This window comes from Delphinus delphis, chromosome 2, assembly GCF_949987515.2.
Source record: "Delphinus delphis chromosome 2, mDelDel1.2, whole genome shotgun sequence".
Classification (NCBI taxonomy): domain Eukaryota; kingdom Metazoa; phylum Chordata; class Mammalia; order Artiodactyla; family Delphinidae; genus Delphinus; species Delphinus delphis.
In genome coordinates, this window is record NC_082684.1 from 100,738,665 (window position 1) to 100,755,197 (window position 16,533).

The following is a 16,533-nucleotide window of genomic DNA, read 5'->3' on the forward strand; positions in this document are numbered from 1 at the left end:
AGTCTGGGGCCTAGTTCTGGACAAATGCTCAGGGAAGCTTGAGATTTGACCTATAACTCACCTACCTCTCAGTAAATTCCTCCATGCTAGATGTACCTTGTATACATATATCAGGTAGTTGGCAAACCCTTTCCAGAATCTCAAGCAGTGGGAGAAGTCAAGAAGCTATAACACTCCCCTCCTTCCAGAAGTATAAAGTAGGTGCTACTTATCCCTGGAAAAAACTGTCATTCTGTTTGGTTAGTATCACTGGCAACTGTGTATTTCCACGAGGATTCTAGGGACCCAGGATGCTGTAAAGGATGCAGTGTTCCCTAATTTCTATTTTTCCTATTTTAATGAAAACCATATAGTTCTTTTTGTGTTTCTCTTTCCCAATTGAGACATTTATAGGAAAGAAAAAGTAGAGAATTTTGACAGCTGTTGAAGATTCTTTATGTCCAATGTGAGTCTTTGGAACTAGCAATTAGAAGGTTACAATTTGTATATTGAACTGGTAGAATAATATAAACTAACTAAATGATAATCCTTAAGTATATTCACAGTTGCTATACTCTTTGATCTTCAGCATTTTTGAAGTGTGTACCATAAATCCCATTGTTTATGAGCACCTATATTTTTGAGCAAAATTACTATTACTATTTTCTTGCCAACCAGAAAACTATTCTCATATCATATACAAAAGTTTAGAATGTTTATTTATGGAAAATTAAATAGCAATATTCACTATAACATGATAATGATATATTAAAACAAAAAGGCAAAAGGCAAAGGGTTCCTGGGATGAGTGTGACGGGAAGAATTTTCAGGTCACTCTGAGGTCTGACAGCACGATTATATACTTGGACATTTCCTAAGTGAACCATTCTAAGAGGAGTTGAACAATATTAACATGCAATTGGGATTTGTTGTTTTATAAAATAATTTATTGTTATGATTACAAACTATATCCATGAGAAGTGGCTGTTAGTGAAGAAAATACATGGTGAAAGCCAATTAGCATAAGCATATCCAGTCTTCGATCTTAGTGATATATTTTGTTTACTATGTGAATGCTTTGTTTCTATTAGTTTGACCAATATCCTGAGTATCTCTGAGCAGATGTTCATGTTCACCTGTTGAGCAGGCCTCTGATGACTGCAGGAAGACTGGACAATTTTTTCTTTTGTCTAATTGGTGAAATCACCCCGTAAGTTCTAACTATCCTATCTGATTTGTCCTCTTCTTTTTAAAATTGGAACTTTTATCTCTGAATTATTTAAAAGGTATTATATTAATCATTTTAAAAAGGACTTAATGTAGCATCTTCTAGAATGGATCAATTTTTGATGTCCTACGTAGCTACTAAGTTTTTTCTATCTTAGTGTATATCTCTCCTTCATGTATTTTGGTTTTTTTTTTTTTTTTTGGAATGGCTCTTTGGGAGAATTAAAGTATTTTCCAAGAAAAAAAAATATTGGAGGTTGTGAGGAAATACGTATTCATATAACACCACTGCTGGGGCTGGAAATAGGTACATTCTCCATCGAGGGTAATTTGGCAATAATTTGTCACAATTATGAAGCTTATACCTTTTGACGTGCCATTTTTAGGATTTTATTCTACAGATATGCCTGAACAAATGACGCATGTCCAGGGTTATTTACTGCGTCACTGCTTATGATATCAAAAGGCTTGGAGTCACCTGCTGTTTATCAGTAGGGGATTGTTACCTGAATCATAGAACAGTTGTCAATTTTCTGAAACTCTTAAAAAAAAAAAAGAATCAGACGTTCTCTGTCAATAGAAAAAGATCACTGAGCTATAGCAAGTGAAAAAGCAAGTCATGGGTTAATTTCTAGAGTATCATCATTCTGTTAGAGGGGAGAAATGTAAATATGCAAGTACACTTGCTGGAAAATAGGCACCACATACTGGGAAGGATCCCCCCAGGAGCAGCTGACACTCGTTCCCCCAGGGGGAGATCTTGAGGCCTCGGGGACCTGGGTGGGAAGGAGATGCCCATAGCCTGGGTGCCTTTCTCAATTTTTTTTTTTTTTTAGATTTATTTATTTATTTATTTTTGGCTGCGTTGGGTCTTCGTTGCAGTGCGCAGGCTTCTGTTGTGGTGGCTTCTCTTGCTGCGGAGCACGGGCTCTAGGCACGCAGGTTTCTGTGGTGTTGGAGCACAGGCTCAGTAGTTGTGGCTCGTGGGCTCTAGAGCGCAGGCTTGGTAGTTGTGGCGCACGGGCTTAGTTGCTCCGCGGCATGTGGGATCTTCCCCGACCAGGGATCGAACCCATGTCCCCTGTACTGGCAGGCGGTTCTTAACCACTGCACCACCAGGGAAACCCGCCTTTCTCAATTTTTTAAAAGACTTAATGTTTTTATCATACTAAGTTAAGTAAGCCAGACAGAGAAAGACAAATATCATATGAGATCGCTTATATGTGGAATCTAAAAAAATTATACAAATGAACTTATTTACAGAACAGAAACAGACTCACAGACATAGAAAGCAAATTTATGGTTACCAAAGGGGAAAGCGGGGGGAGGGTTAAATTTGGAGTTTTGGATGAACATAAACACACTACTATATATAAAATAGATAACCAACAAGGACCTACTGTATGGCACAGGGAACTATACTCGATATCTTGTAATAACCTATAAAGGAAAATAAATTGAAAAAGAATACATGGGAATTCCCTGGTGATCCAGGGGTTAGGACTCGGCGCTTTCACTGCCTGGGCCGGGGTTCAATCCCTGGTCAGAGAACTAAGATCTTGCAAGCTGCATGGCACTGCCCAAAAAAAAAAAAAAGAATATATAATATATATATATTAATATATTATATATATTCTATATATTAATATATTATATATATGTATTATATATAGAATCACTTTGCTGTACACCTGAAACTAACACAACGTTGTAAATCAACTATACTCCAATTTAAAAAAAAAGACTAAATAAACACTTTATTTTTTTTAGAGCAGTTCTAGGTTCACAACAAAATTGAGGGGGAGGTACAGATTTCCCACATACTCCCTGACCCTCCCTCATTATCAACATTCTCCACCAGCATGGTGCACTTATTACCAAGGTCAAACTTACACTGACACATCACCATCACCCGAAGTCCATAGTATACGTTACTTCACTCTTGGCATCATACATTCTATGGGTTGGACAAATTATAATGACATTTAGCCATCATTATAATATCATACAAAGTATTTTCACTGCCCTAAAAATCCTCTGTGCTCCACCTATTCATCCCTCCCTCCCTCCGTCCTAACCCCCGGCAACCACTGAGCTTTTTATTGTCTCTGTAGTTTCACCTTTTCCAGAATGTCATGTAGTTGGACTCATCCAGTATGAAGCCTTTTCAGATTGGCTTCTTTCACTTAGCTTTAATGCATTTAAGCTTCCTTCACGCCTTTCTATGGGTGATAACACTTTTTTTTTTTAGTGCTGAATAATATTCCATTGTCTGGATGTGCCACAGTTTATTTACCCATCCACCCGCTGAAGGTGGTTGCTTCTGAGTTTTGGCGGTTATGAATAAAGATGCCACAAACATCTGTGTGCAGTTTGCAGTTGTGGATCTACGTTTTTCCCTTTAAAAATCTGAATGATGTAAACGTACTACCTATTTCAAAATGGAAAACTGTTGCCTGAAATGAAAAAGTAAAATAAAACAATTTTTTTTAAAGAAAAATGTTCTCCGTAGTCCCGCAACTCTCATCATAAAGTGGTGTCTTTTTTCATTTGCTGAACCCCAATTCATCTGTATCCCTTTGTTGAAGATGTCTCTTGTGCAAGGTGCTGAGTGCTGTGGGGACTTCCCAGAGAAACACTTCAGTGCAAGCTCCGTCCACCGCCTGGAAATGTCAGGTGAGGGGTGGACACAGCACGTGCTGAAGCGCGCAGGCAGCAGGGCTGGCTTCCTGGAGCGGAGGGGGAAATCCCTGCCCACCTCACTGGGGAGCCAGCATCCTTTCCTGCACCTCCTTGAGGCCCGGCTTGATGTGTGATGTGTGTATACCTGTGTGATGCATTCGTGCGTGGTGTGATGTGGGTACACGTGTGATGGGTGTGTGTGTGGTGTGTGTTTGTGTATTATGCACATGGCGCGTGTGCTGTGTATTATGTGCTGTGCACACAATGCGTGTGTGTCCCGGGCTTGTGGCAGGGTGGGTGGACAGGCACGTGGAGTGGCCGGGCAGAGTCAGATCTTGGAGAAACCACAGTGGGCTACCCACAGCCACTAGACACACACACACCCCCCCCCATCCTGGGCTCTCTCCTGCAGCTGCCAGGGGGAGCATCACGGTGCAACCTTTGACCTGTGACCCGAGGTGTCTAGTGGCTGACCCCACCCACCTGGCAGCAATGCTGATCTTGGGGGCTCCCTTGTCTCCTGGGAGAGTGGCAGTGACAGCCCAGGGTCACAGAGGCCCTCCCCAACGAGGGCATGTCAAGGACCCGAGGCCGCTTTTGTGGCTCCATAGAGAGTCCTGGCCCCAGTCCCAGCCATGCAGGGACGGTCCAACCTGGGTTTGGGGGCAAGATAACGGGAACATCTGCCCTGGGGATTAGGATCCCACCCGAGACAGTGCACGAGGCTGAGTGAGGGACCGCGGGGGCACTGCCCACTCCACTGAGCTGAGACTTTCCCTGCTCTGAAGGGGGCACTGCCTTGCATACTTCTGAGCTTCGGCTGGGATAACACTTGTACAATATTTGGGAAATACTACATTTAAATGGAAATCCTCATACGTTCCAAGACCCCCCGTGGATGCCCAAAACCCAGATGGTACCGAATTCTGTATATACTATATTTTTTCCTATGCATACATACCTATGATAAAGCTTAATTTTTAAATTAGACACAGTAAGAGATTAACAACGATAAGTAAAAATAAAATAGAACAATTATAACGATATATTGTAATGAAAGTTATGTGAACGTGCTTTCTCTCCCTCAAAATATCTTCCTGTGGTGTACTCACCCTTCTTCTGATGATGACGTGGGATGATAAAATGCCTATGCGATGAGATGCAGTGAGGTGAATGACACAGACACTGCGACATAGCATTAGGCTGCTAAGGACCTTCCGACCACAAGTCAGAAGGAGGATCGCCTGCTCCAGGTGACCCTGGATCATGCAGCCGTGACGGTGTCTGTGGCTGGATGTCAGCATCAGACCACATCCATGGCTGGAGATGCTGGATGGGATGGGTCAGGACAGCGTGAGATTTCATCCTGCTACTCAGAACAGCATGGCAACTCAAGACTTGTTTATTTCTAAAGTTTTCCATTTAATATTTTCAGACTGGGTTGATCGCAAGTAACTGAAACTGCAGAAAACAAAATCACGGATGAGGGGGGACGACTGCATTTCTATCACAGGGTAGTAAGATGCAAACAGAAACAAGTGGTGTGTCAGCAAGGCTTCAACTGGTGGTTCAGAGACCACCAGGGGCTGGGAGTTCAGGGGGTGGGTAAGTGCAGGGAGTTAAGTCTCAAAGGGTGGGCAGGATTTGGAGAGGTGGGTGGAAGACGCTTGGGGCCGGGGCGTGGTGGGCTGGGTGGAGCAGCAGGTGGGAAGCAGTACCGTGAGGACAGGTTTGGAGAGCGGAGGGGGAGGGATGGTACCAAGGAACAGAAAGGCGAGGGAACGGGGTTTGGGGGGGAGGGCAGATGCCTTGTGCCACCCCGCATCTGAGTAGGAGGGGGCTGGGCTGTGGAGCGGCAGGAGAGGACCCAGCACGAGAGGAGCGTTTGAATGGGGGCTTCTCTTGGTAAGGGAAGAGCAGGCACAGACCAAGCTGCCATATGTTCGTACACCCCGTGTACGTGGGGGCCCGTTGTGTGGCCAGTGTGAGGCTGCGTGCAGGGCCACCGGCTGGGGTGGAGGTGAGCCAGGCTTCCATTGCCGTCAGGTAACTGCTCATGGCCAACGAACAAGGCAGCAAATAAGCCAGAGCACTGCAGATTGGGGAACGGTAGGAAGGGACAAGAGAAGAGGGTACGAAAGAGTACAGGGTGTGCACATGGGGCCGGGGCCTTGTTGCATTGGGAAGTCTTTGCCAAACACGTTCCACATTTCAACTGAGAACGGAAAGACTGCCAGAGAATTCTAGGGGGAGGGAACAGTGTGTACTGAGGGAACAGTGTGTAGTGGGAAGAGCTGCGGGGTTGGGGGGTGGCTGAGGGGCTTGGGCTGGGAATGTGGAATAACTGGTGACTGGGGAGGCAGGTGGGGCTCATTCTGCAGGGCCTTTAGGCCACAGTGACTGGAGAGCAGGTAGTGACATGAGCTGGTGAGACTGGATTATACATGGGCAAAGGGGGGCAGGGCACCCGTGGGAAGACCGGAGTGTGGTCCAGGCCAGAGAGGTTGGAGGCTGGGGCTAGGCTGGGAGTGGGTGGGCGGACAGGAGATACTCGGTGTGGTTGGCAGGCGGGGAAGGGACCTGCTGCCCGTGAGGATGGAGGGAGGAGAGGAGCCCAAGCACGACCCTGGGTTTCTGGCTGGCGGAGCGGGCGGCTGGTGGTGTGATTTGTGGAGGGGGCCACGCAGGCCCAGCCTGAGGAGGAGAGCCAGCTCCCAGCAGTGGACACTGTAGGCTCCAGGCGCCCACTGGACCTGCAGGGAGGGCAGAGGTGTCGTGTAGCAGCTGGTGGCACGAATGGGACTCAGCGCACAGGCGATATATAGATAATGCTAGACAGTGAGAGTCACTGGGATTGCTTGCTGATGGAGAGACTGGAGGAAGAAGAGAGGAAGGCGGCGGCCCTGAGCCCCCAGGAGCAGTGGAGGGGGCTGAGGATGCAAGGCCGGGGAGGCGGAGGACAGACACAGCGTCTCGGGGGCCTCGGAGTGCTGTCTACCAGGGACCGTGTGCCCACGATGGGCCAGAAGGTGTGGGAGGGAAGTGAGAGAGGAGTGGGCTGATGGGCGTGGGAACGGGCCCTGACAGCTTGTTTGTTTGTCTTGCGGTACGTGGGCCCCTCACTGTTGTGGCCTCTCCCGTTGTGGAGCACAGACTCCGGACGCGCAGGCTCAGCGGCCATGGCTCACGGGCCCAGCTGCTCTGCGGCATGTGGGATCTTCCCAGACCAGGGCACGAACCCGCGTCCCCTGCATCGACAGGCGGACTCTCAAGCACTGCGCCACCAGGGAAGCCCTGTTTGTTTGCTTAAAGAAAGGAAAAAAAGAAGGAAGTATCTGCTACAAACATGACCGAGGTAACCTTTGTACGATCCGGGGGGTGGACACAGGATGCTCGATCGTCCTCTGGATTTTTATGTGGCTTTAGGGCAAAGGCCTGAGGAAGTGTAGACAGCCAGCCTCACCCCCTAGGAGAGATTCCCCGGGAAGCAGGGGCACCAGGACGTTCTGGAACAGGTCCACGTAGACGGGGAGGAGCCTCTGGGGAGGGTGCAGGAGGATAGGGCAGGCTGCAGGGGGACATCCTGGAGAAGGCAGGGCTGGGATGGGGGGACAGGGGAGCTGGAGAGGGGAGGGTGGGACCGAGGCAACAGGGCAGCCGGGCCTCAGCCTCAGGAAGTGGTTTGGGAACCTAAGAGCTGGTTTGCTGCTGGGCGAGTCTCTGTTTACTCAGCAGCCCTGTTTCGTGGGCCAAAATTAACAGCAAATGCCACAGTGAAATGACTGATTTGTGGACCAATTTAGCTGAAAGAAACCGCTGTCTTCATGTGTCTATTTAGAGCAGACGCCTCACGCTCTCATCCCACAGCTGCACTTGGCCCACACGTGGACTTGGTTTGACCTTGTATTAAGAGAAGAATTAGCTGTTGTTATTAACCGAGAGGGAGAGTCCTTTGTGAAAACCTTGACTTCCGGCTGCTCTGGACCGCCCTGGGGACGTGGGGACTCTGACTGATGTCCTGCAGAACTGCAGGGGGCAGTGGGTCACCACACACCCCGCCCTGCCTTTGCCTGGCCGCTGGGGGCACCTGCAGACCCCACCTGGGGCAGCACCTACGTGCCTGGGAGCTCTCCAGAGTGCTGGCACAAACCACCCATCTTCACGTGCACAGAGGATTAAAACCCACAATCCTTCCTTCCCGCCCCACACTCTACTCTCTCACCCCACTACTGTAGGAGGCCCTGGCCCCAGGTCCAACAGGTCGCTTCTGGGTGGTTTGGATGCGACTCCCCACTGTGGCCCTTCAGGGAGACCCCACCCCATCATTTTAGCCCCAGGTCTGGAATCTGAGCAGAGAGCTCCTGCAGGTCACACCCCTGCCTGGGGGTCAGATGTCTCTGCTCCCCATTTACAGGGTTGCACAAAGCTAAGCCAGGCAGACACTCCTCAACACAAGCTGTGCTTTACAGCTGTGGGTGGTCTTCCTTCCCCATCATAGGATGGACTCAGGGACAACCCCTGCTTTTTAGGATCACACTTTTGAATGAGGTCGTGCCCTGGGACATGCCTTGTTCTGTGAATGGGGGAAGCCACCAATTTCTGAGCACCAGAACCTGCGCCACCCTTACAGCCTTCTTCTTCCAGAGCCAGAGACCCGTATCTAGGTAGTGTGTATTCAGGCCAGGGTCCACCCCTCTCCTGGAATGGGTTAGCAGGTGCTGAGTGGAGCCAGCCCTCCTGATGGTACCTTCCCCTGCCCCTACGTACAGCCTGGCCCAGAAACTTGCTTCTGGAAAGGTGTCCTCAGAGTCTGGGCCAGTGTTCCTTAAAGTGTATTATGGGGGAGGTTGTTAAAGATGCAGATATTTGGCAATTATGGGATGTGAGGAAATATTTACACATCATATATCTGATAAGGGATTAATATCCAGAATATATAAAGAACTCCTACAACTCAACAACAACAAAAATAAACAACCTGATTTAAAAAAGGGCAAAAGGGACTTCCCTGGTGGCGCAGTGGTTAAGAATCTACCTGCCAATGCAGGGGACATGGGTTCGAGCCCTGGTCTGGGAAGATCCCACGTGCCACGGAGAAACTAAGCCTGTGCACCACAACTACTGAGCCTGCGCTCTAGAGCCCGCGAGCCACAACTACTGAAGCCCGCATGCCTAGAGCCCATGCTCCGCAACAAGAGAAGCCACCTCAATGGGAAGCCTGTACACTGCAATGGAGAGTAGCCCCCACTCGCCGCAACTAGAGAAAGCCTGCGCACAGCAATGAAGACCAAATGCAGCCAAAATATAACTAACTAAATAAATAGGGCAAAGGACTTGAATAAACATTTTCCAAAGAAGATATACAAATGGCCAACAGGTACGTGAAAAGATGCTCAGCATCACTAATCATTAGAGAAACGCACAGTGAGATACGAGTTTACAGCACTTCTATGGCTACTATCAAAAGGAAAAAAAAAACCCCAGAAAATAACAAGTGTTGGTGAGGACATGGAGAAATTGAAACACTTGTGCACTATTGGTAGGATTTAAAAATGGTGCGTTTGCTGTGGGAAACAGTGTGATGGTTCCTCAAAATTTAAATATAGAATTAAATTAAATACAGAATTATCATATGACCCAGTAATTCCACCCCTGAGTATATACCCAAAAGAAGTGAAAGCAGGGTCTTGAAGAGATATTTGTACAGCCATGTTCATAGCAGCATGATTCACAGTAGCTAAAAGGAGGATGCCACCCAAGTGTCTATCAGTGGATGGAAGTGTGGTCTATCCATACAAGGGAATATTATTTAGCCTTAAAAAAGGAAGGAAATTCTGACACCAGCTACACTATGCATGAACCTTGAGGACTTTATGTGAAGTGAAATAAGCCAGTCACAAAAGGACAAATACTGTCTAATTTCACTTATATGAGGTCCCTAGAGTTGTCTAATTCAGAGAGACAGAAAGTAGAAAGGTGGCTGCCAGGGGCTGGGGGAGGGGAAATGGGAAGTTAGTGTTTAATGGGGGCAGAGTTTCAGTTTGGGAAGATGAAAAAGCTCTGGAAATGGATGGTAGTGGTGGTTGCACAGCAATGTGGATGTACCTAATGCCAACGAACTGTACCCTGAAAAACGGGTACAATGCTAAATTCTACGTTATGTGTACTTGACCACAATTGAAAATAAAAATTAAAAAAACGGCAGAAAATCAAAACTGCAATGAGATATCATCTCACACCGGTCAGAATGGCCATCATCAAAAAATCTAGAAACAATAAATGCTGGAGAGGGTGTGGAGAAAAGGGAACCCTCTTGCACTGTTGGTGGGGATGTAAATTGATACAGCCACTATGGAGAACAGTACGGAGGGTCCTTAAAAAACTTAAAGTAGAACTACCATACGACCCAGCAATCCCACTACTGGGCATATACCCTGAGAAAACCATAATTCAAAAAGAGTCATGTACCAAAATGATCATTGCAGCTCTATTTACAATAGCCAGGACATGGAAGCAACCTAAGTGTCCATCAACAGATGAATGGATAAAGAAGATGTGGCACATATATACAATGGAATATTACTCAGCCATAAAAAGAAACAAAATTGAGTTATTTGTAGTGAGGTGGATGGACCTAGAGTCTGTCATACAGAGTGAGTAAGTCAGAAAGAGAAAAACAAATACCATATGCTAACACATATATATGGAATGTAAAAAAAAAAAAAAGAAAAAATGGTCATGAAGAACCTAGGGGCAAGACGGGAGTAAAGACGTAGATGTAGAGAACGGACTTGAGGACACGGGGAGGGGAAAGGGTAAGCTGGGACGAAGTGAGAGAGTGGCATGGACGTATATACACGACCAAACATAAAATAGATAGCTAGTGGGAAGCAGCCGCATAGCACAGGGAGATCAGCTTGGTGCTTTGTGACCACCTAGAGGGGTGGGATAGGGAGGGTGGGAGGGAGGGAGACGCAAGAGGGAAGAGATATGGAGACATATGTATATGTATAACTGATTCACTTTGTTATAAAGCAGAAGCTAACACAGCATTGATATCCTGGAATGAAGACCTCGTGGGACCAACTCACATCAGCTTATGCATATGATATCTACTTATGACATCTGCTTATGTCGGATATAACTCTAATAAAGATGTTAAAAAAAAAAACCTGCAGATATCCGGGCTCCACTCCAGGCCCTGGAATCAGAATTGGGGCCGAGGACTCTGTATTTTAACGAGCTTTTGAGCCCCACTGCCCGTGCTGCGCTCAGCTTCCTGCCCCTCCGTTTGGGTCTTTCCTCTCAAGGAACTGCATGTTCCAGTGTAGGAGAGACAGGTCAGAGGATATGCTTCTGAGGGTAGGCCTGCCTCTGGACCCCGGGGAAGAAATCCGGGCTCACTCAGAATCTGCTGAGTGGGTGAAATGCTCTTGGACCTTTCTCGGCTGATGGGCGGGGGCCGGGGTTAGGATGAGGCCAGTCAGGCACTCATGTTGGGGCACCGCAAATTCAGTGATTAAGGTAAATAACATTTCACACAACATTAAAAAAATAAAATCAATGCAAAAAAAATCCTTGGTGAACACAATATCAGTATTTTAAAGGCAGGCTGTGTTGTTGCTTGCTTTGTGACCTTGCAATATTGTGCAAAGGTCATTTCTGATCAGCTCAGAGTCCTGGGGCTGGGAGTCCCCTGGGTGGTTGTGTGAGGGTTGACAATGACATGCCAGCATGTAGGGCAGTGCCAGGCCTTATATATAGTCATGCTTTTTGATCGTAGAGTTCTTATCAAATTTCTCCCATGCAGTTCAAATCAGGGGAGCGTATTCTGAGGAGTGCCTATAGAGGGCGCGTTGGTCCTTCTCCCTCAGACTCCAACATGGCTGGCACCTGGCCCACAACAGTGGCTAGTGACCCTGGCAGGCTGACCCTCCTGCTGGCCACATGGCTGCTGGATGGCAGTGGTGAGGTCCATGTTGCGTGGACCTGGGCTCACAACCCAGAAGGCACGTTCCTGGGGGCATGGGGACGGGGGCGGAGACGGGCCTGAGAGCCATCCTGGGTTCCTGTGACACAAAGAGGCTAGGGACTGCTGGCCTGGAGGATGGTCACTGCAAGTCCAGCAAAAAGGAAAGTCTTTTCAACACATGGTGCTGGGAAAATTGGATATCCATATGGAAAAGGATGGATTTGGACTCCTATCTCATACTATATACAAAAATTAACTCAAAACAGACCAGTCCTAAATGTAAGAGCTAAAACCATCACACTCTTAGAAAAAAACATAGGGGTAAATCTTCACGACCTTGGTTTTAGCAACGGATTCATAGACTCATGCTTTTGGTATAATACAATAATTGAAGAAATAGATAAACTGGATTTCATCAAAATTTAAATGTTTGTGCTTCAAAGGACACTATCAAGAGAGTGAAAGACAACCTACAGAATGAGAGAAAAATATTTGCAAATCATATGTTTGGCAAGGGTCTAGTATCCAGAACATATTAAAAAGTCTCACGGGCTTCCCTGGTGACGCAGTGGTTGAGAGACCGCCTGCCGATGCAGGGGACACGGGTTCGTGCCCCGATCCGGGAAGATCCCGCATGCCGCGGAGCGGCTGGGCCCGTGAGCCATGGCTGCTGAGCCTGCGCGTCCGGAGCCTGTGCTCCGCAACGGGAGAGGCCACAGCAGTGAGAGGCCCGCGTACCGCAAAAAAAAAAAAAAAAAAAAAAAAAAAAAATGTCTCACAACTCAAAAACAAAAAGAGAAACAATCCAATTTTAAAAATGGGTGAAGGACTTGAATAGATATTTATCCAAGGCAGATGTACAAATGGCTAAACACATGAAAAGATGCTCAACATCACTAGTCATCAGGGAAGTGCAAATCAAAACCATTAAGTACCATTTCACCCCTACCAGGATGGCCATAATAAAAGAGCTTCCCAAAACAAAAGGAAGTATAGCTGACCATTGAACAACACTGGTTTGAACTGCACGGGTCCACTTACGTGAGGATTTTCTCAATGAATACAGTATCTGTATTTTCACTTTACAGATCTTTAACTGCATGTGGGGAAAAGTTTGTGTCTGATTGTAGATCATAATGTGTGGAATCAAAAGAACTAGGGTTTGAGTCCTGATTCTAGCCAGACTTCTTCATTTCCTGCCCTTGGGTGAATCATTTATCAATGTCTTTGTTTTTGAGGCAGAGATAGCAGTATGTGGATTTTCGACTGTGCTGGGGGGTCAGCACCTCTAACCCCCCACATTGTTCAAGGGTCAACTGTAATTAGTATTGTCAAGTATGTGGAGAAATTGGAACCCTCATACATTGCTGGTAGAAACGTTAAAATGATATGGCTGCTTTGGAAAAGAGGTTGGCAGTTCCTTAAAAAGTTAAATGTAGAATTACCATATGACCCAGTGGTTTCACTGCTAGGTAGATACCCCAAAAAATTGAAAACAGGTACTCAAAGAGGTACATGTACACTCGTGTTCAGAGTAGCACTATTCACAATATCCAAAAGGTGGAAATGGCTCAAAAGCCATTCAGGAAATGAATGGATAAGCCAACTGTGGTACATACATACAATGGGATTAGTATTCAGCCACAAAAAGGAACGAAGTACTGATACAGGCTACAATGTGCATGAACCTTGAAAATGTCATGTTGAGGGAGAGAAGCCAGACACAGTAATTCACCGTATGATTCCACTTAGATTAATGATTAACTAGAATAGATAAATCCATAGAGACAGAACACAAACTGGTGGTTTCCAAGAGGGTGGGGGAAACGGGAATGGGAAGAAGTCACTTAATGGGTTCAGCATTTTAATTTGTAGTGATGGAAATGTTCTGATCAGCTAGATAGAGGTGGTGGTGACGGCACAACATCGTGAATGTACTAAATACCACTGAGCTGTTCAGCTTAAAGTGGTTAATTTGATGTTATATGAGTTTCATCTCAATAAATTATTTTTTAAACTTAAAACCATGTCAACCTCAAAGCAAAACAAGAGAGAAAAGAAAAGTAAAGGGGTGAGCATCACAAAAGTCAGGGTGTTTGTGGGAGAGGAGAGGAGAACCAGGGGGGTCCGAGTGGTAATACACAAGACTTGCTTTGTTATTCTTCTTTAAACTCTATGCAGATATACACTTCTTATAAATACTGTATTTCATGATAAAATATTTTAAAAGAATAAACAAAAGGAGGAGAGAGAAAAAGAATCACGTAGCAGGGGATGGATGCTTGGTTCAAGCTTCCCTTCCTCCCATTCACCAGCCCCTCCCTGGTTGCCTGGGAGCCTGGGGATGAAAACAGGGATCTGGGGGTCCCTCCCCAGTGCCCCTTCCTGGCTTGGCCAGCATCACCCGGACAACTTGCTTAGAAGGGCAAGTGAGTTGGGAAGGTGCTGCTTACAGGGACTCCCTGTAGTTGCCTGAGATCCCGATCTGGTTTTCAGTGGTGGGGAGGGTGCAGTCCTGTGCCCATGGAAGAGAGGGTGGCAGGACCAGGCCAGTCCCCCTGTGCCCCCCGGCCCCGGTGGGGGATGCCCTCTCCTTTTCAGGGGTGCTTTCAGTCCTTCCAACCCCTCCAGGTTCCTGTCCCCCGGGCTTCCTCTCCCAGGATTCTCGGGACCTGTGAGGATGCCCAGAGCATGGGTGGCATGCGTGAACACAGACCCAGCCCGTAGACCTGTGAGGTGTCGGCTCCTGGGTAGACAGCACTCCTATTCCCTCAGGGACTGTGGTGTGAACTGGGGCCCCCGGGGTGGGGAAGGGTACGGGATGCCACGCCCTCAGGAGGCATGCCCGAGGCTGGCAGCTGAGAAGCCTGCCTGCCTGGGCTGTCCCTTGCCCCGCTGCCTCTTCGCTGTGACAACACTTAATACGTGATCCCATATCAATAAGAATTAGTGTAATCGTAATTGTACAAATAACAGAGTTAGGGTCTTCGCTGAGTGTTGTCTTCTGACCTCAGTCAAGGTGGTGCGGAGCTCGTTTGCTCACCTGCCCTCCAAGCCAGCCCTGCTGAAGGTGACATTGGCACCTCTCACCCACATACCACTCTACGCGCCAAACGGATGGGCTGGAACCACCGCCATGACAGCCACGGAGCTGGGCATTCAGGAACTCAGGAGTGTTTAGGCCAACCCTTAGGTTTTACTTCGGTTTTAAGGGGACTGAGGTCCAAATCCCAAGGCCAGTGGGTGGCCAGTTTGGCTGAGAGCCGGCGTCCCTCTCGCAGACCTCTGGCAGCATGTCTTTGGAAGGGAGTGGGACAGCATCTGTCGAGTCCAGTCACACACCCTTTGACCAGCACACCCGCTTCCAGGGACCTGTTATCTGGAAATACCTTTACGTGTACAAGGCCATATATGGGTGTTCGTTGCAGTATCTTTTGAACTGAGTGAAAAATTGGAAAGCACCGATTTTTTATTCATCTACATTGGAGACTGGTTGAACCAATTACGATGGACCATATCATGCACTTATTAAAAAGACTAAAACAGAACTCTAAGTTCTAAAGTGTAACTGTCTCTATTATGAACCGAAAAAAAGTTGTAGTAAGACCTTTCTGGTACTATCCAGCTGTGCAAGAACCAACCTTGAGATGTAAACGTCTAGAATCCGACGTGGTAGCCATTGGCTACATGTGGTTTATTGGGCATCTGAAATCCAGCCCGGTCTGAGTTGAGATGTGCTGTGAGTTTAAAACAGCAAACTACCATTTGCTATGTCTAACATTAGACCTCAAAAAGAAAAGATGTTTGGCTGGATTTTGAAGACTTTGTATTCAAAAAACGACACAAAGTATCTCACTAATGTGCTTTTTATGTTGGCTACATGTTGAAATGATCGTATTGGGGATATATTGAGTTAAATATGTTTTTATATTAATTTCACTTATTTTGACATTGCTTCACCTCTTTTGGATGCAGCTACTCTACAATGTAAAATGATATCTGTGCCCCAAGTGATCGGGCAGCCCTAGTCCAGAATGACAGACATCAAACCACCAAGCGTGGTCAGCAGTGGGGAGTGGATTAGGAGAAGTGTGTGAAGCAGGACCTATACTTGGCTCTTCCACATGGTTGTACAACTTTACATATTCATATATCACTTTTACAACAAGTAACAAACAAAATAGGATGCTGTTGTCATGCTCTCTGGCCGGCATGCTTTCTACCTCACCATGCCTGATGAATTTGCCCGCTCTGATGCCCCGTCTCCACGGAGGCCATGGCCCATGGAGAGAGGCCACCGCTAATTCAGCATTACCTTTACCTTGGGGCATATCAAGCATGACCAGCCCTTGGGGAACAGAAGTGGGACACTCTGTCCTCCCCATGTTCATGGAGAAGGCAGACCAGGGGGGTGACAGCCAGAAGTAGTGGTGGGGAGGCACCCAGCAACAAGAAGGCCCCAGCAGCTGCGGACGCGAGTTCTGTGGGCTGACATTAGCTAGTTTTCTTTAAGCATCTCTTGCATAATAAATGCATTCTTCCCCGCTCCTTGGATAGCAATTGAAGACACAGTTTCTGGAAAACGGAAAGATAAATTCTAGTAGGTGCTTTCTATGGGAGCCTAGGAAACTTGCTGCTGTGTGTGACGTGTGCACCAGCCGTTTCCTGGACCC

General features: G+C 47.0%; 1 protein-coding gene across 1 annotated transcript in view; it reads right to left on the minus strand.

The window, feature by feature from the left end:
• The window catches only part of TRPM1 (transient receptor potential cation channel subfamily M member 1), a 139,897-nt gene that overhangs the window by 90,436 nt on the left and 32,928 nt on the right, over nucleotides 1-16,533 (minus strand). Inside the window, exons 5-6 of the mRNA XM_060002502.1 lie at nucleotides 7,352-7,427; nucleotides 1,915-1,982 (exon numbers count right to left, since the gene is read on the minus strand). Of these exons, the coding sequence (XP_059858485.1) occupies nucleotides 1,915-1,982; nucleotides 7,352-7,427 (144 nt within the window). The remainder of the gene's footprint in view (nucleotides 1-1,914; nucleotides 1,983-7,351; nucleotides 7,428-16,533) is intronic.